Source organism: Leuciscus leuciscus (assembly GCF_965113295.1).
Source record: "Leuciscus leuciscus genome assembly, chromosome: 23".
Taxonomy (NCBI): domain Eukaryota; kingdom Metazoa; phylum Chordata; class Actinopteri; order Cypriniformes; family Leuciscidae; genus Leuciscus; species Leuciscus leuciscus.
Window position 1 is genome coordinate 6,558,674 of NC_138747.1, and position 20,393 is coordinate 6,579,066.

The 20,393-nt window shown below is 37.8% G+C and overlaps 1 protein-coding gene across 4 annotated transcripts in view; it reads left to right on the plus strand.

Annotated features, from left to right (window-relative positions):
* Positions 1 to 20,393, plus strand: part of sema3fb (sema domain, immunoglobulin domain (Ig), short basic domain, secreted, (semaphorin) 3Fb) — a 60,713-nt gene that overhangs the window by 22,816 nt on the left and 17,504 nt on the right. For 2 of the 4 annotated variants that reach the window (XM_082155466.1, XM_082155465.1), the window contains exons 3-6: positions 12,934 to 13,094; positions 14,208 to 14,270; positions 16,317 to 16,436; positions 18,967 to 19,056. In XM_082155466.1, the coding sequence (XP_082011592.1) occupies positions 12,934 to 13,094; positions 14,208 to 14,270; positions 16,317 to 16,436; positions 18,967 to 19,056 (434 nt within the window). The remainder of the gene's footprint in view (positions 1 to 12,933; positions 13,095 to 14,207; positions 14,271 to 16,316; positions 16,437 to 18,966; positions 19,057 to 20,393) is intronic. The other 2 variants (XM_082155468.1, XM_082155467.1) reach the window with 1 other exon arrangement.

The following is a 20,393-nucleotide window of genomic DNA, read 5'->3' on the forward strand; positions in this document are numbered from 1 at the left end:
ATTGCAATTGGGCTATTATTTAAAGAAAAATGAGTCTATGTTCTTGTGAATGAATCCACACTCGCCATACAGCTGCTAACTGATTTTCACTCAATGGCTTTTTTTTTACGTATTGTTTTAAGTTTATAAACGTTATATTGTTCATTATTCATTACACCCTATAGTGTACATTTTGAACTGATGGTAACCAGAAGATCGTTTCAAGATGTCATGCACTCTCTTTCCTACTAATTTTCAAACTTTAACAAAAATGAGCCAGCAAGCTCATTTCGCAGGTCTTCGTGATGGTGGACCCTACAGCAACACATCATTCCTTATACGCAGAAGTATTTGTTCAACATTGTGTCTTGAAGTTGGCAAGGTTTGGGTTGTAAATCATCTGACAGTTACCTTCCATGCCAGGTCTGATTGCATGGTTACCTCATTCGCCTCCAAGTACTGTAAACTATTCATAGGGCTGAATTTTTCCATACCTGTAATTGAAATGGTTCTCTTTTCGTCGTTTCTCTCAGGCTCTGCTCTCCTTCAAAAAGAGTGTTTAATACTGACTCGCTGATTATAATTTGGTTTTGGAGTTTGAAGGGGTTCAGCCGTCTTCTCCCCATGAGTGAGAGTGACAACCACTTGAACCACTTTATTTCTTGAACCCTTTGTAATTTTCATGCACCTTTCTGTTTGCACTCATTTCTGGAATGGGTCTTGGAATGTTATTTTTTTTGTGCCACTTTCACGGTCATGTTGTTGGTAATCTCTCTCAGCCGATTACCAGCAAACAGGGAGTCACTAAATCGGCCTCCTCTTCTTACTATCTGCTTTATCTTGCCCTGCTTCCTTCCTTTCAGTCTGTCAAGCCCTTCCTCTTTCCAATGAGGACATACTGGCTTGTATCCTCATGTCAGAATTAGTCAATGCTAGATAGTATATAAGGGAATTAGCTATAAGTGCATTAGAATTAGGTGTTATAATGACTCCTAAAGACATGTGAAAGTGAAGGTACTAAGTTTAGCAGGTTTAAAAAAGGAATCTATGTGCTAATATGCACTTGCAGTGTATTCAGGATAACAGATCTTTCCCAAGTAGCTCTATCTCATAGCATGTTACCAAGTAACACACATGTACAATCACTCCTACGTTGATTTCCCAAATGGATAAATTAACTATTGCCATGTTTGCTTTCTTATAGCTTAAGCTAAATTCTGTTTGAATATTAACTGAATTGGCATGTTCATAATTGTCAAAAATCATAATTTACTCATCCTTATGTCATTCCTATTTATTTATTTACTTACTGAAATACATTTTTAAATTAATTAATTTATATTTTTATTTATATTTTTTATGTACCTCAATTCATTTTTTAGTTAATTTAATTGTAGTTTATTAATTTTTTTCTTAATTTTTTTACGCTTTGGCTTTATTAATCTTATTTTTATTCATTATTTTTACTAATAAATTCTTTGTTTTATAGGACAGTCAAGTGTAGATAGGCAAGAAGTTCTGGTCAAATGGCTCTTTTTTTAGGTTGACAACATCCATTTATTTTCATTGTATGGAAAGAAACTTTGTATATTCCTTTTATGTAAAAAAAAATATTTTTTTTTCAAAATATTTTCATTTTTGATTGAACTACATCTTGAAAAAGTGTCATTTGGAAAAGGTACTTATAGCATAAGTTGTTGTATTGTTTTTCATCCCTCATTAGACAGATTTAGCATTTTTCTCAGGCAATATGGGCAGTTATTGAAGTATTTGAGCCTGTCATTTTGCAAGGCTTATCAACAGGGACCATGTAGGCTCGTGACACCTGTCCGTCCAGCTCTCCCTCAGAATGAGTTCCTACCCGTGGTGACAGAACCTGTCCTGAAAGGGTTAACCATCTGGCATTTTATTCCCATGGGAGGGCGTGTGTGTGTGGGGTGCCGGGTGAAAGTGTGGCGCACCAAACCTCATTGCTGTTTGTCCGCAGCTAATCACCTCATTCTCAGATGAGCGCTTGCGTAAATGGAGAGGAAGAGCGACAGGGCGAAATAGATGAACATGTTGACTCAATCCTAATCCTGCTTCCTTCCTGTCTGGCCTGGGAAACGGAACATATGCAGCCCTGATCGCATCCAAAGCATTTGCCAAATGTAACACCAATGTTGGCTTTCTATCATGCATTGGCTCTTATAGGTCTTATAGGATGAATGGTGTGAAAAGAGTCATTCTATATATAAACTTTTCCATTTTACAAAAGCAACAGTCATCTCTTCAGGTCCCATAGGTTGTAGTGACAAGCAACGAGGCAGCGCTATAGAGACCCAGCAGCGGGCGGTAAACGCATGCATCAGCGGGAGAGTAGCCGAAGGATAGAACTTCTACACAATGGCTTCTGTCACTTTTAGCATTCCTTCCCGTCTGCCTCGGAGGAAACGGGGGAACAATTCCACGGGCACCTCTGCCGTCTTCTGTTGTGATAGCCCAGCAGTCGGAGGCTTCCACTAGGGTGTACGTAGGACATTTCCCATCACCTCTAGGAGCCACCAGAGATCACCTTCCTAGATGTCCGTGATCGTAAATTAGCCGTCGACATGTCACAGGATACTGACAGGAACTCTCGCAGAAAACCTGCTAGTCTCAGGCATTCAGCATTTTAAAAATCTTTCTGTGTCGCTGACGAAGCGCTTCTCCTCCGTTCCCCTTTCCTGAGGCTTTTTTAGGTGCTTGTGTTTATATAAGGAGGGCATTGTTTCATTGTAAAGATGATGTAGCAATTCTGCCTGTGGCGTCCTTTTGGGTAACCTTTTTTAGTAAGGGACTATGGTGCAGACATCTGTCCTTCTCATAAGTGCAAATCTTCCCTCGACTCTCATGTCACAATCAAAACTATATTAGTATACCACTTTGGACACCTGAATGGAAAAAGTATACCAAATGAAATCAAACCCTTTCCTCACGTTTTTGTTTTGAGAGCTTATTGAGGCTCAACCCTTTCAGCGCGGTCTTCAAAACTCCGTTCTTTAATAAAAACAAGGGTCAATGAAGTGGAACATTTTTGCTGAATTTAAACTTCCTTCTGGCCCAGGCCAAGTCAAACATCTTCATACTGATACTATGAAAGTGTGTATGGCTTTTGGCAGTTTGGAAACAAAGTAAGGGTGGCCTGTAGTCTCAGAAGACCAAAAAAAAGTTCAATCAAACTTATATGATTCGTTTCAAAGTAAGTTCATTTGCAGCCTGGACCTCAAATTGTCATCAGTTAGGAATATTATTTACTTAACTATTAGACACCAATTCAAAACAGCTGCTGAGTTTGAAATAATGTATATTCTGTAAAATCCTCGTGAGCACGTCTTTACTCTTTTGAATATACATTACCGTTCAAAATTGTGGGGTCGGTAAGATTTTTTCTTAATGTAATGTTTTTGAAAGAAGGCTTTTATACTCACCTAGGCTGCATTTATTTGATTATAAATACAGTAAAAACAGTAATACACGCATGATACATTTATTTCAGAATTCTTTGATGAATAGAAAGTTGAAATGTCTTTTACTGTCATTTTTTTTATCAATTGAATGCATCCTTGCTGAATAAAAGTATTAATTTCCTTTTTGTTTGTTTTTTAACCTTACTGACCCCAAACTTTTAGACTGTAGTGGACTTTCCATTTTTCTATTTCACTTTTGCTTGGAAACCTCATTGGGATTCTTTGCAGTAATGCCACTTTGTTTGTGTAATCCCTGCTTCCTGATTCCGCTCAGGTCGGGGCCAGTGACCCTGACCCCGGGGCTAATCCTGGATTAATCTCCAGCTCAAGCAGTCTTTGCTGCTGCCTCACGACTTCTGAGCCCTGGCGCTCCGGGTCTGATGTATTTACATTGGCGGGAATGAGTGTTTCTCTGAGATTGAGAAAGAAAGGAGAGTACGGAAAGAACAGCTGTTCAGTTTCTTTCTGGTTCACCCTTCACGGACAATCTAATATTTCAAAATCCGCTGATCCCGCTGATGTTTTTTGCAATATTTTGCCAATCATAAAGGTGTCTTTTTCCAACATGCACCTGATCCCTGGACATCCAAGGCTGCCCACCCTCCTGGGGTCAGGGCACAAGAGGGCAACGCGTGTGAGAGGCAGACGTCCGAGATTGATCGCTGTTGAGAGAGCGCTTGTTAATAAAACATGTCTGTGGTGATAGAGAGCTGTGTTTTCACAGATGTGTCTAATTCAAAGCAAGCTGTCTCTCTCCTTCACAATTGAAGCCTTCTTAACAGATACCTTGCGCTGAGAGAGAAAACTATCTGCGGTTTGTTGACATTCAAGCTTTTCCTGTAGGAAATGGATTTTCCATCAGATGAGCAGATTTAAACACCAGTGATGCTTTTATTGATTTTACCTGTCAATTATTTCGTCTTTAGTATCAAACAGGAAGAGGAAGTGGTTGAAATGTGGGTTTTTATGGTTATGCTTCTAGCTATGCAAGCTCAATTTCATGTGTATTTTTTGTTGCATTATGCATTTTATTCTCGCTGTTGCCACAAGGGGTGCTATAGTAGCCATTGACATAAGCTGTGTCCCAATTCAAAGGATGCGCACTTCAAAGGCCACACCTTTGAAGTCCGTGAAGTTCAGACCAAGCCCTGTTAAATGGGACGGTCTAGCCAACAGAGGATTGGTCTTGTCATCTAGCAAGCCGTTGATGAGCAGCAGTAACGTTTGTGCTGGACTTTTTTTCTTTTTTCTTGAACAGGGTTCACAAAACAGTCTAAATTTGTTCACCTTGGTCGATTTATGAACATAATAAATATTATAAACTATATAAACATAAAACATTTGAACAATATATCGTCCACCAATCGTCACATTGGCAGATATATGATCATTTTTAATGTTGTCGTATATGTTACTTTAACTATGGTTATTTTACGCAATGATCTAGCAATCACATTGGCGTACTTGCGAAGAGTATGGTTCTGATCCTTTAAAATCCTGTTTAAAATATGTTTAAAAGCCTGTATATTTTTTTCTTTAAGACAAATGGATGCCATTATATTGTTTGTTGCACAGTCTTGTACACACAGACGCCCTCAATCACTGGGTGCTAATTATATCTTTGAGAAAGGTGTGTTCGAGAGTTTGGGTTGTAGGTGGTGATGCATGATATTTGGCACAAACGTTTTAAATGATCCTGAAACAGAACTGATGTGACGCACAGCGGCCCATAGTTTAGGCAGGTAGAAAGACATCTGCAGATGTAGTTTATTAGACTTGCTCATTACTGATGAAATCACCAGCGAAGAAATGGAGTGTACCTGAAAACACCTCAAAACACATGTGCATTTTAAAGTGCAAAAGAATTGAACACCATCTAAATTCTGCAGATTTATAAGGTCACACAGATGATGGAGGCCAAAACATGAGGCCGTGATCTCTAATTTTACTGACTGAATGAGAGATAAAGACCCTCAATTTATGCAAAATAAATGTCCCTGCAGGACATACAGTAAAATGTGTTTTTATTTGTTACCCCAGAAACCAGACGGGGGTTTAAAAAGGACATCATGATAAAAGAGTTTGATGCACTGTAGACATGCGCTAATATTTACAACAGAAAGATCTGTCCCCTGTTCACAGTCTGTTTTACATTAACTTAATAACATTTAGTCTTTAATCCAAAGCAGCCAGTGAGGTATTTTACAAGTTTTTTATCCTAAGATCTCTGTTCATTTGTTCGTTCATTCCGTCCATCCTCTTTCTTTCATTCTATCTGTCATTTGTTCATTCTGTCCATCCTTCATTTGTTCATTCATTCTGTCCTTCATTCATTCCTTCATATCGTCCTTTGTTCATTTCAAACCATCAAATGAGGAATTACTTATTTTATCCTTATCCTTTTTTTTATATATATGTTTGTGTCAGATAAATAAATGTGCATTTATAAATGTGTATACATATTGTGTGTGTGTGTGTGTGTGTGTGTGTGTGTGTGTGCATCACATCAGGGACGAACATCTATTCCTCTCCACGCTTATGTATTTTATAATGGTCTTTCTGTGGTTCTCAGCTGTGATTAAAACAGGTCCAAACTAAACAGCAAGAGTACACCAGACCTGCTTTTCAGTAGTTATAGAAGCATTCCTTCTCCGTTGGATCATCTTTTGATCCTGGAGGCCAACAAAAACTGTGTGTGTGTGTGTGTGTATGTCAGAGAGAGAGAGAGGCTGAGGAACAAGTATGTATTAATTTATGACACAAAAGGATATTGCTCTTAAGGCAAGACTTTTAACAGCATGAGTCATAGCTTCAGGAGTAATGTAACTGTACTGTGAGCAGATAAAGACACAGCTTACCTCATATACAACCAGGCTTCCAGAACTTTAGATATGAATCAGGTGCAACATCCGGCTGGAACATATTAGGGATAAAGACATCTCTCTCTCTCTCTCTCTCTCTCTCTCTCTCTCTCTCTCTCTCTCTCTCTCTCTCTCTCTCTCTCTCTCTCTCTCTCTCTCTCTCTCTCTCTCTCTCTCTCTCTCTCTCTCTCTCTCTCTCTCTCTCCTCTCTCTCTCTCTCTCTCTCTTATCAGAGTCTTACAGGAAATCAGCATGTGTGAGTTGTCAGAACAATAACACAAGAGCACTGCGGCATACAGTGGGTTGGACTGCTTCCATCTGTGTGTGTGTTGGTCTGCCCACTTTACCACATGTAGACACAAGGCAAGCTGTTCTACATGGATGGGCATTGAGGAGGGTCACATGACTATACAGTAATCACACTTTAAAGGGCTTAAAGGTTGGCAGAAAAGACAAACATTTGCAGTATATGTGATGTTGCTAATACTCAGTAGACTTGCTAATTATGGCATTATACTCTTAAATGATCTTATTAAAATCTTATTATCTAATTAGAGTTATTGGCATTTTGGATGTGTGGGGTGGGCAACTAAAGTAATTAAATCTCATTAAAAAAATATGAATTATTTCTTCCTGAATGCTTCCTGATCTAGTTGTCCAATTATCCTGGCATTGAATATCACAAATATTGTTGGCTCTGACAAATTGTTTTTTGTTGCTCTTTTGAAAGTCACTTTTGATAAAAAAAAAAAAAAGTCTGCTAAATGAAAGAATTAAACAATACTGTCATGATCCAAAAATAGTTTAAATACATAGATTTTCTTTTTCACTGCTCACCCTCACATCCCTTTTTCCTCAAATGTCCCCTTTAGGCCCCAATCTCCCTTCTTTTATAGTTATAATTTACCAATCAGACTCATGTTACAGATTTCAAGTAGACGTACAGTATATACATATAGCAGATGTTTGGCTGTTGTCAGGGTTTAGCAAAACTTCACATCATAAATTTTAGTGCAAAGTGACGTTTTGGACAAAGCAAGATATTATTTAAAAAAAATGAATGTGTTAAAACGTGCAAATTTTAATGGCTGCTAAGCAAGACTCTTAAACACAGCTGTCTGCTCAATGTATGAGCCAGTCTCATTAAAAACAGACATTATTGCCATTCATTTTTTACTAATGTAGCTGTTAGTTTTGGCTACTTTACTGCTATTTTTTTTTTTTTTTACACTTGTGTAGGACAAGCTCAACCAAATACCACTCAATTACATAGACTTAACGGCTGGTTATAGATAAGTTAAGGTATATCTTGACTTGGAAGATGCTGTTGTCATTCTTTTGATTTTGTGTGTCTATGTCTGTCTCTGTGTGTGTGTGTGTGTGTGTGTGTGTGTGTGTGTGTGTGTGACTAGGTGGAATCTGTGTCACCTGCTCCTCTTAAACTGTAATTATCACTCTATAAGTGTACAGTATGTCACTTCTGTGCTTGTGTTGTGCGTGTGAGCGAGTGAGCCAGCACAGTCATACGGCATACGCTGCGAAGAGTGATGATGTGGGTTCTGGCTTTGTCCGCGGACCGCCTGCATACATGGTGTCACGCTAATCCCAAACCACCCTCATCTCTCTCTTCCTCTTCCAAGCACCTCTCCTCTCTTCTGGGCCAGACTGAGTTTCGTGCAGGAACTCTCTCCGCAGGCCTTGGCTGAGGCTCTTTAATTTAACAAAATTTGAAACTGGAGAAATCTGCCGCCGGATGGACTGTAATTTCAGGCGGTATCAAGATAACCGCACTGCTAGCGACCTGGACTCACAAGTAGTGATGTTGTTAAATGATTGTTATTGTTTCCGCTCTCAAATATATATATATATATATATATATATATATATATTTTTTTTTTTTTACATGAATAAAATGAAGCCAAATCAAAATCAGACCAAAATGTAACCTTTTTGACGTCTCAACTGACGTCTTCATGTGTTTTTACTCCAGCATATGCCACATTGCTAGTTATTTAGATATTCCATATTTTTGTCACTTTTTATTTTTCTGACCTTTTTTCCATATTTGTTTTTAATATTATTGTTATTATTATTATTAGTCCCATTTGTGCCTCTAATAAACCCATGACCATTTGTGCTTCCAAATATATATATTCTGGAGTTAATGATGTTTGAGTATGTGTAAATAGGCGTACATAAAAACATTTAAACCAAACAATACTGGTTTATGTAGGACGACAGAATTCACAAATACTCCTACGAAAAAAAGTATGAGGAATAATACATGAAGACGTTTTGTGTAAAGTTTGTATTCCGAGATAAGTGTTCCCCAAGCTAGAAATGTCCTACGGTGGCGTCAAAAAAAGGGATGAGACCTTTCGTAATATCTGCTCCCGCTGCCAAAACCAAGCATACTTGGCGGCATAATGCGAACAGCTGACCAATAGATGGGGAAAAAAAGAGTAACTTGTGTGCTTATGTTATTCACCACTCACCAGCTGTTTTGTCTTTGTAATACAGTAAAAAAATCTCTGAATATGAACTTTGTATGTCTCTCAGAAGTGGAAAGCATTTTGGAAAAGTAGTTTTTCCATTGTTAGAAGAATATTGTATATAGTTTTTCACTTCTTGAGTGTAACACCAATGTCAAGCACACTTTCTGAAAGCAACTAAGCTAGATGTTCTGTAGTTGGGCAGTCTTCTTTGCAGCCATGTATTCAATAAAGTGACCATGGTGGACTTTCGAAGGTCCGTGGACTGAACCATACTAGAGTTAAATGCAACTAAGTAACAGAACGTCTTATGGGAAGTGACTTTATCTGACAGCATATGATTGTAATGCTATGGGAACATGCACCTTTGTGGGCTTTGGAGCAGTTGACCCATTGTTTGGTCTTAGATGTGGCCATGCATGGCTGTGATTGTCTTTGGCCAGCAAATGGAAAAGCCAGTCAGGAAGAAAGAGGTCAGTTCTGGAGATCTTGGTACCATCATCATAGCAAGCATGGATTAGAGCTGATCTCACATACCCACACAAGGTTACATTACCTTCCCTAGGGTTTAACAGTGCACACGGCGTGAAGGAAGCAAAAAGGTTTTCAGTTGATTAAAGAAACTCTGTGCGAACAAGACCATGTGAGAATGTAAAAGTAGAGAGGGAGGAGAACGTAGCAGCCGTATTTCGGAACGAATATCCCTCTGTCTCTTCCTGCTACACTGCTCATGCAAAGAAACAGGGTGGGCATGTATCCATGAGAGAGGGGTTTAAAAAAAAAGGCTAAAAAGTGCAAGTAAGGGTCCGGTTACTTGCTCGTTAGCAGGACCAAGTTCTAGTTCCCCTCCAACAGGCCATTTCATGCTACGGAGGCGAAGCATAGAGAGGGGCCTTTCACCACACAAAGTCCCCAGTGTGTGTATGTGTGTAAAACAGACCCCCCAGTAGTTAGCCACTAAGACTACACCGGGCAATGGTGTTCCTCCAGGCTTTATCTGGATCCACTTGACTGGATTTTCACAGGTCTTGTACCTAAAGGTTGAAAGAGGATCTATTAAAGAATGTTGTGGTTGTGGTAGACGTTGGCCTTGTAGATCAAATTTGTGGTTGTTCTTGCAATATTTCAGCACCTCTACTGTTTTATTAGTATCTCTGACCTGTCTTTAGCTTAATCCTAATCAGACACCATAGTAGGTAGTAGCTTGTATTGCCTTAGACTCTAGCCTGATATTGTCTGAAGGAAGCTGTCGGCTCATGTGTCCGGATAGATCCCAGATAGACATGGAGCTGTTGGTATTGGAGTACAAGGATCTTTAGCCAGTTGGTCTTGTTTCCACAGGTGGCCCTCTGTCTTGCAAGAGAGAAAAGGACAGAACGAGAAAGAGGAGGGAGTTGAGAATCAAGGGAGAGAACAAGAAAAGGAGGAGATAAGAGTAGCATTTAGTTTTTGGCATGCACAGCCTCCGCTCCGTATTTACTCTGGTTTCGACCATATGCCAGGCCTTGGAGCTGAAGCGAGCTTTGTGCATTCAGAGACACAGTGCATACTTGAATTCCAACAATAGTAAACTTACATTTCCCCTCCCCGTTGAACATTCCAGACTTTAAACACTAGTTTTTTCTTTGAGGGCTTCAGGAACTGGATTTGCTGCACGGCTCGGCAAAAATCATTGAATACACGTGGAGAATATCCTGTGGAAGTGTTACAGTATATTTAGGTTATGTGGCGGACAGATTGGCTGTACGGTCTTAGAGCTGCTTGCTGAGGCAAAGATTTGAACAGATCCCTTACCTTTATGAGGTTAGTTTGTGCGACGAACATGAATGATAACTCAAGTTGTGTGGTTTATTGAGAAGTGTGCTATTACTTTACTAAGCAACCACTTAGCAACACCCTAACAACCACTCAGAACATCCCAGCATCATGGTGCCAGCTTTGGCATGTAGTGTGTAATGATGGATCTCATGGTCTTGTGTGTGAAAGCTTTATCTGTCTTCAGTGAAAGATGGTCAGTCAAACAGATGTTTAGGAGACGCTGACAGACATGCTGAGAGCTTGAACTGCTATTGAATCTACTTCTCTTTCTTTTGCTCTTTCTTTTTTTGTGCACTTTTTCTTTTACTCTTTCTTTCACACTTTTGCTCTTTTTTTTATTGGCAAGTGGTCAGGCCTTTTTTGCTCTTGATTTCTTATCATTTCTTTCACTCTCTCGCCCTTTCTTTCGCTCATTCTTTCTTTCACTCACTCACCCTTTCTTTCTTTAGTTCTTTCTTTCTTTCGCTCATTCTTTCTTTCATTCTTTCTATCGCTCCTTCTTTCGCTGACTCACTCTTTCTTTCACTCACTCAGCCTTTCTTTCTTTAGTTCTTTCTTTCGCTCGTTCTTTCTTTTGTTCTTTCTATCGCTCCTTCTTTCGCTCATTCTTTCTTTCACTCACCCTTTCTTTCTTTAGTTCTTTCTTTCGCTCGTTCTTTCTTTCGTTCTTTCTATCGCTCCTTCTTTCGCTCACTCTTTCGCTGGTTCTTTCTTTCGTTCTCTTTCACTCTGTTTCTTTCTTTTGCTCTTTCTTTCTCTTTTGCTCATTCTTTCTTTCTTTCATTCTCTTTCGCTCGTTTATTTTTTTTCTTTCGCTCTTCTTTTGCTCTTTCTTTCTTTTTCTTGCTCGTTCTTTTACTCTTACTGAGAGGAGCAGGAACTACTAAATTGAATCTACTTCTCTTTCTTTCGCTCTTTCTTTTTTGTGCACTTTTTCTTTTACTCTGTCTCTCACACTCTTTCTTTTGCTCTTATTTTTTTATTGGCAAGTGGTCGGGCCTATTTACCTTTTTTGCTCTTGATTTCTTATTTCTTTCACTTGCTCGCCCTTTCTTTCGCTCATTCTTTCTTTCACTCACTCACCCTTTCTTTCTTTAGTTCTTTCTTTCGCTCGTTCTTTCTTTCGCTCTCTCTCTTTCGCTCGTTCTTTTGCTCTTTCTTTTTCTTGCTCGTTCTTTCACTCTTATTTTCTCTCCTTATTTCTTTTTCTTTCTCATTCTTTTCCTTTTCTATATTTATTACTTTCACACCTTTCTGTCTTTTATGCTTGTCTCTTTTCTTGCTTTTTCTGTCTCTTTCTGTCTGTCTGTCTGTTCATGTCTATCTTCACGCAGTCTACATGGTGGATTGATTGTTCCGGCTTGAGCTCAAACACAAATAATCTCACAGAAGGAGGCTCTCACACACCATTCGGACAGCTGTCAATCAAATCCCTGACCTCAAAACACAACCCTCGCTCAAGGATTTATTAAATCAAACTATACAAATAGAGCAATGGTAATGTGATTAATCAGTGTATTATGCTAGTGAATTCAGGGCCTGTCAGGCAGATAAACCGGTAATTTTACATTGCATTTGTTTTGATAAATTACTAAGATTAGAATTTATTTTTAATCTTATCTCTGCAGGGTGTTAAGCGGTAAACACAGAAGAGGTGAATGTGTGTGTGTGTGTGTGTGTGTGTGAGTGTGAATGTGTGTGGATATGGGTGTTTTCCTTGTCCTTTGTGAAACTGCGTGCAAAGATGGTAACAACAGGTTAACTGCTGTCTGTTAACTATCCGTTGAGTAATGCTTTACGCACTCAATAGAGTTTAATATTCCAAAATGTTATTCTTTAACTCCCTAAAATAAAGTCAGGGCTTTGCACAAACAAATATTATTTTTTATTTTATTTTTTTTGATAACTTCCTTTTTCTTTGGAAACAAGGTGAAGTTTTTTTTCAAGGGGGGGCATCTTGTAGACCTCAAATGCTCGTATGTGTCTCTGTAAGACTAGTTTGGAAAAACGTGAAGACATAATTACGGATTGACATGTTTTGTGTCTGCAATAACAAACCCTGTATTATCTCATTAGATGAAATAGATGGAGTAGAAGAATTGTAGCCAAAACTATTGTTATTGTCAAGTTACCATGGTTTCAAGCAATTATGGAAATGGCATGAAACTGGGAGTGGAAACACTTTCTCTCTTTACTTCTGTGTAAATCTTTCTAAAAACAATATTACAGCATTAAATGTCTTGTCTGTTTTTGTCTGATTTTGACTGAATTTTCTCTGTCTCTCTCTCTTTGCAGATATGAGGTCTACAGGTACAGCCCATTACTTCTCTTTCCTGTTGAACACATCAGACTATCGCATCTTGCGCATGGATGAGGATCACGACCGCATGTATGTGGGCAGCAAAGACTACATCCTTTCTCTGGACCTTCACGACATAAACCGAGAGCCACTCATAGTAAGAACCAGCACAAAACACTCCATTTATTTATTACAATTTTTTTTTTTTTTTTTTTTTTTTTTTGAAAAAATTCTTGGTTTGTTATTTATTTATTAATTATAAATGTATTTTTTTTACTGTTGTTTTATTTAGTTATTCATTCATTTATTTGAATAACAATAACAATAATTTTTTTTTTAAATGTGTTCATGCATTTATTATTATAGATTTATTTGATTTAGTATAATGTATTTATTATAAATGTATGTATTTTTGACTCTTTTACTTTTATTTCATTTCTTTGTTTGTTTTATTTATTTATTTATTTATTATAAATACATTTGTGTATTGTTTCCTTTTGTATTTTGTTTTTTACTGTTGTATTTTTTTAATTAAAAAAAATAATAATTTTATATTCATTTATTTACAGACTGCTACTAAAAATAATAATAATAATAATAATGGGTGAATTGATGGAGCGATTTATAGATTGATTGATTTATAATTTATTTTAAATGTATTATTATGTATTTATTATAAATGTATACATTATTATACATTTATGTTTTTTTTGTTTTTTTCATTCTTTTTGGTTATTTATTATATTTATGTATTTACTTTTGTTATTTTTATTTATTTATTTACATAATAATTATTAGTATTATTAGTATTTATGCTAGTAGTAGTAGTAGTAGTAGTAGTAGTAGTAGATAATAATTAATTATTAATACTTATTTTTTTACTGTTTGGTTTTAATTTTAAGGCTTAAAATGATTTTTCTTTCTTTTTTTTTTTCACACTGTTCACCCTGTTTTGGCTTTAGTTCCTGGACAAGCACAAGCCATAACCTAAATCACAACAGGCTCCAAGGGTCATTCCTGTATCACTGTTACTTTTTACTGATTAGCTCACAGCAATGCAGGAAACTGACTATTAAATTCTATAAAACTAAAGCCTGGATATGGGGGGAACCCTTGGGCCTTATAAAAATGCAGGGTGAACATTCCCTGGCTAGTTCAGCTCATTATGGTGAAAGGTTGTTGAGTTAAATGGGATTGTTTCTGAGATAGTGTGTCGTTGTTGTGACAAATGGGATTGACCCTTCTCTCTCTTTCGTACTCTCTCTTTCAGATACACTGGCCTGTTTCCCCGCAGAGGAAGACGGAGTGTATTTTAAGTGGCAAAGACACAAACGTGAGTGCCTTCTTTTTCAATTGCTTTGCTTCCACACCGCTCACATACTCTGATCAGGAACAGTGTAAAAACGAAGAATAGTACTCTTGGAACCCATCAAATTACAGGACTGGAACTAAATGTTGTCTAATTTGTTTTTAAGACCTCCAAGAATTGTTACAGAAAGTGTTATGAAAAGTACACAACCAGTTTCTCAGTTTACAGTTGGTCTACATTTGCTCGCAAAACATCTTTGTTTAGACATCCTAACTCAACTCCAGCCAGCTCTCACTTATGAAACTCAATGGCTTTGCATGTGAAATCTGCTTAAAGTTTGTGTTTTAGCTGTATATGTCATTACAAATGCACTGCTTGTATAAAACCATTTGGTCAGGGTCTACAACCCTCAAGCTCAACAAAAAAAGCTATTTATATGCTGCTATAAATGAAGTGAAAGTGTGATATTCAGGTTCAGGAATAGTGCTGAGGTCAAATATATGTGTTACAAATCTCAATATTCCTGGTCAGACACCACACACAAAAACATATGCACTCATAGATATTCAGATAAGGAAAACAGATGCTAGATCCAGCATGAAACGAACTCGAACCAGTCAAATTCCTGGATTTGCGGACATATGGTATTGGGTGTGTGGTTTAGTGGTCTGGTAAAGAAACTGTGAGCTTCACCTGATCATCTGCACATCTGCAGGGAAGGGGGTGTTTGGTTGTGCACTGGTATGGTACTTAGTGTCTGGTATGGTAGTGGGACATTATGGGTTTTACCACAGCTCATGAGTTATTCATAATGTTGAATACACTTGCTGTGAAATGAATCCACATGTAGCTCTCTATAGGTAATTTTCTGATATCTGATTTGACTCTTTTGAACTTAACATAGGGTTGCTGAAATCACTTCCAGTCCTTAGTTTAAAGACAAAGAAGTAGTTGGGTTATTCTTTCCTGTGATTTCCTATTGAAACATGAAATTATAAATTGTTAAACAGCCAATAGTCTTTGATTTACATCACAGCTAGACAAAACCATGATTAGCTGCATGCTGTTGCTAGTTAGTGATGGATAGTGTTAGGCCTGAAAAATATTCTGTGTAAAAACAACACAGTAAGATTTCAAAGAAATGAATACTTGTATTCAGCAAAGATGTGTTAAATTGATCAAAAGTGACAGTAAAGACACTTTCTATTTCAAATAAATGCTGTTCTGCTGAACTTTGTATTCATCAGAGAAATCCTGAAAAATATTTCACTGTTTCCTCAAAAATATTAAGCAGCACAACTGTTTTCAACATAATAATCAGAAATGTTTCTTGAGCTGCAAATCAGAATATTAAAATGTTTCTGAAGGATCATGTGGCATTGCAAACTGGAAGAATGATGCTGAAAATTCAGTTTTGCATCACCAGGCTTAATTAAATAATAAATGGAAAACAACTGTTTTTAATTGTAATAACATTTCACAATATTACTGTTTTTACTGTACTTTTGATCAAATAAATCTTACCGACGACAGACCTTTAAAAGGCAGTGTATGTCAGAACAAAATTAATGGTGCAACTGCATCATATTTAAGTGTTATGATAAACTCTCATATCACAAAGTATTCTACAGCTGTTTTCTCTTAGGTCAACTACAGTGAGAGTGGAGCAACAGATTGAGAAGTATAAGTTTGAAATCAGTTAAAATGCTGGCATGTTTATAGCTAGCTACCCGAATACCTGAATGTGCTGGTCAAACATTAGCATCTGTGTATGCATACTAGCATACTATGTTTTTGGCATTGGTACAGTTCTCGTTTTTGGGACCAAACGCCTCTGCATACAGCAATCAACATTTGGGTCCATTTTCCCAGAAGTTTAGGACTAAATTTCAAATGTTTATATCTTCTTAAAGTTTATTTAGCGGTAGCACATAGCACTAACGTGAGCTAAAAGCCACAAAACTCACATTGTAAATTCACTGGCTTTTTAATGTCTGGCCTAATGGGTCTTTTGTTCAGTCTGTCATAGACATGTGTGAAAATAGTTAACGTGATTGTTTCCTCTCTCAGGGCGAGTGCGGTAATTTCATCCGTCTGATCGAGCCATGGAACAGGACGCACTTGTACGTGTGCGGGACGGGCGCCTACAACCCAATATGCACTTATGTCAACAGAGGACGCAAGCCAATGGTAAATAGCCTTTTCTGAGAGTGGGGTAACAGGGCATGAGAGGTGTGTCTTAAACGTAGCGGGTACACCTGGATACCTGTGAGGCACAGGTGTTCTTCCTGTATTAATAGATACGCCTTTTCCAGATTTCTCCACAAATCTATCCATTACCGTCAGTCCATCAACAGTGATTTGTCACTCACCGTCCCCCTGTGTGACCTCCTTCCCCCGTAAAAACCCTCCAGGTGTTGGCTGGCGTTCACCCTCACAGCTGCCTTCCCCAGCGCACTATAACTCTCTCTCCTGTTTAGTCTTACTCTTTAATTGAGGAGCTTGAGTTTCTTCGCTCGAGCCAGGCATCACTCTGTGGACCCTCTTTGCCTTTTTAGGACCCTTGCTTGTACAGCTAGCACTTTGTCTCTCTAAACACAACACTTGTTCTCTAATGACGGTCCAGGGACGTTTAAAGTATAGAATTAATAGAAGTCAGAAGTTGGAATACCATTTATATACTTTTTATTCTTTAATGCGCACACTCACTTATAAAATCACACCTATACTTATACTATATAGCGATGCATTTCTTAAAGAAAATAATTTTTGCAGCTTTATCTCAAACCTTCACAAAGTTTTATTTCTGACAGATTTAAATGTCAGTGTTTACTGATAATTTATGACGAACCGTTTAATGAATCAACTACATTTAAATGCCTTTGTACTGCCGTTCAAATTTTTTTACTTTAGATGGTTCTTGTTAGTGAAATAGTTGATTCGTTTCACAAACAAGAGTGAACAGATTTGTTCATAAGTTGGAATTCAACCAAAGTCACTTTCAAGGAAAGTCTGTTCACTCGGCGGCCATGTTTGCAACATATCCGGGCAGCTATTCCGGGCATCCAAGACCAAGTCCTATCTATTTGAATGGGGAAATCCTGGAATCTCAAAAACTGCTTGCCGAACTTTCAATTAAATAACATATTTCAAATCAGCAACAAAATCTGACATGAACTGTACCATAAATTGTATATTGCAGTAGTATTATGAGTGCACCATCTTTGTATATCTAAAGTCTTTCATTTAACTCACTGACTCAATGATTCAGTCAGTTTTTCTTTTTAGATTCAGAGATTAACAGCTGTAGTCACTAGTTGTATGGAAAATACCTCCATTAGATGTTCTTCAGAAAGTCTCATGGGTTTGGAATTGAGTGTGAGTTAATAATGACAGAATTATTCCTATAATTTCCCAGTTTTAATTCTGAAAGCAGTATTATGTAGGGTATTATGCTATGGGAGCTCCCATTATAGCATCTCAGTATGGTGCTGGAGGTCTATTTCCCATCATAATGAATTGCCTCAACTTTTCCCAGGAATTTTTAACTGGCACACATCCTTTTAATGCCCTCCGCGTGTGAATGTTGGTACAAGAGCTGAGAGGTGATGTGATATACCCCTTAACACCCTGCTCTTTCTAGACAGGAAACCTGGGTCACAGACTGCGTCCACAAAGTCCTCCAGCCAGGCAAACATCTCCATGTCTGTGCCAATGAGCATGACACATCATGTCTAACACATACAGACGCACATTAACCCAAAGACATCCAGATGTGGCCAACTGCAGCAGGTCTTTGGCGTGCTAGTCCATGCTTTGCATTCAGACTGTACCCAAGACAGTATGTTGAAAGAAACACATGTGGCCGCAGCAGACGTGCTGACTCACAATGTTGATTTTTGGGGTTTTCCGAAAGCCAGCTGTGCAACCCATAATGGTCAAACCATTCGACAGCAGCACGCTACGATAACACCCTTGACTCGAACACATGACACCACAATCCCAGACGGGTTTTGATTTACACTTCAAGATATCTATAGTGCCTAATATCTTTCGCACACTAACTCTCTTCCGCAACTTAGTGAACTGTGTGGACATGATGAAAAACAGTATACAGTAAACCATGTGATTCGTTAGACTGTTTTGATGGTTTTATAGGGGTTATCTAGTCCAGACTGGGGGAACAACTTGAACAACTTAAACCACCTTAAGGCTGGTTTATACTGTTTACAGGAGATCACTTCCCAAAGCTTAAAAATACATAGCACACATGATTATTGTCCATATATATATATATATATATATATATATATATATATATATATATATATATATTTTTTTTTTTATTATTTTTATTTTTATTTTTTTTATACATAATAATAGAATAAATGCAGCCTTGGTGAGCATAAGAGACCTCTTTAGTGAATAGTGTATGGATTTATTTTTTATTTTTTAATCATGCATTGTGCTCTGAGCAATGCAATTTGGGGTTACTGTGACAGACACTTTTACAAGGTATAATTTTTTTGCAGAATCTCAGCTCACCAAGTTTTGGAACAGTGCTGCTGTTTCACTTGCAAAAGCATTCATAGAGAAATATACTTGTAATGAATATGGATAAGTCACCTCAGTGCCTAGCTTATGGGGGGTTTGCTAAAAAGGGGGACCTTACTTGGTAAGTGGGTAACATCATAGATCATGCAACTATGTTGTGTTTTAGACGGCCATGCATCTCCAGATGCCCCAGACCAGAGGAAGAACTAGTCGTGCTGCTGAACCTGAAATCGTGTTTGATGAGACAGGACTACAGGTGGGACACGGATGTGGACGTCTGCTGCTGGCTCCCCGTTGTCTAAAGATGCATTAACCTGCATGCTCTTTGTTCCTCTGTGTTTTTCCTGTTCCGTCTCATCTGTCTGATGTCTGGAGTTTTTTTGTTGTTGTTGTTGACTCTGTCATGTCTTTCTAACATGTTTTTTTTTTTTTTAAAGCTTTGTTCTGTGGCGCACATCTTGTTTTGTGTGCATTAAGTCACTTTCTTTTATTTTTAGTATGTCTTAATGGCTAATAGCTGCTCTTTTTATTTAATTTCTGTTCTTCTGTAGTGTCTTAGCTTGTTAAATGTTTCGCTCTTTGTAGTTCTACCCGCAAACCTAACTTTTCAAGTTAATTTGTAAGATATTTCGCAACTAAATTTTTTTTTTTTTTCTGGACCTTGCTATTTCTTTATGATTAACTAACTTGCTATACATAATGTTCATACCATCAAAGTAAATGCTAAATACACACACACACACACACACACACAGGCAGTTGATTCAGAGCAAACACAAAGAAGCAGAGGAAATAATAGACCTTCAGAGCTAAACATTACTCAAATACTTCAGCCGTCCTACATTTCACATCACAAGAAAAAGCACTTGACCCTCTTGTGACCTGTACATAATATACATATACCACATATACATATTAATAATAATAATAACAACAACATAGTGAGGGTGGAGAGAAAAACAACATTGGAGAAACATGTACAAAAAAAATTGGCATGAATTGATGGCAAGCACATGTATGAAATGAGGCATTTAAAAACTTTTCTTAGAAATGGTTATTCAGGTAATTCTGTTTACAGTTCTGTTAACAAAAGTTTGTCGCAAAATATTTTTAGCTCACTATAATTTCCATTCAATCACCTCTGCCAAACAGAAGAATATAGGGAGTCTGTCGCAAATTTTACATCCCAACATTTCTAATTTAAGGCACTTAAAAGGCACAGGATCTGCCAGCGCCGTTGTTTCTGCAGTGTTGATTTTAATGACGGGTGAAAGGGAATCTGTTAAAGCTGGACAGCACTGAATATTTTGACAGCTTTTCCGCTCTCCTTTAAATGAATGTTGATAGATAAGATTAGAAATGTCTTCCACTCCTCCATCTGCATCTTTGACGGTAAAGGAAAATCTCGGGTTAGAAAACTAAGGATCTGGCTCATGGCGAGTCTCCGGGGCATGTCAGCACACGCTCGTGGCAATTCCTAAATCGCACATCCAAATACCTGTCAGTCAGTGTTTCTATATCATGCCCGAGGGATGCTGGGATGGGCCGGTGTCAGTAAGCCATTCCGCCACGCTCGCTGTGCAGGATTAGACA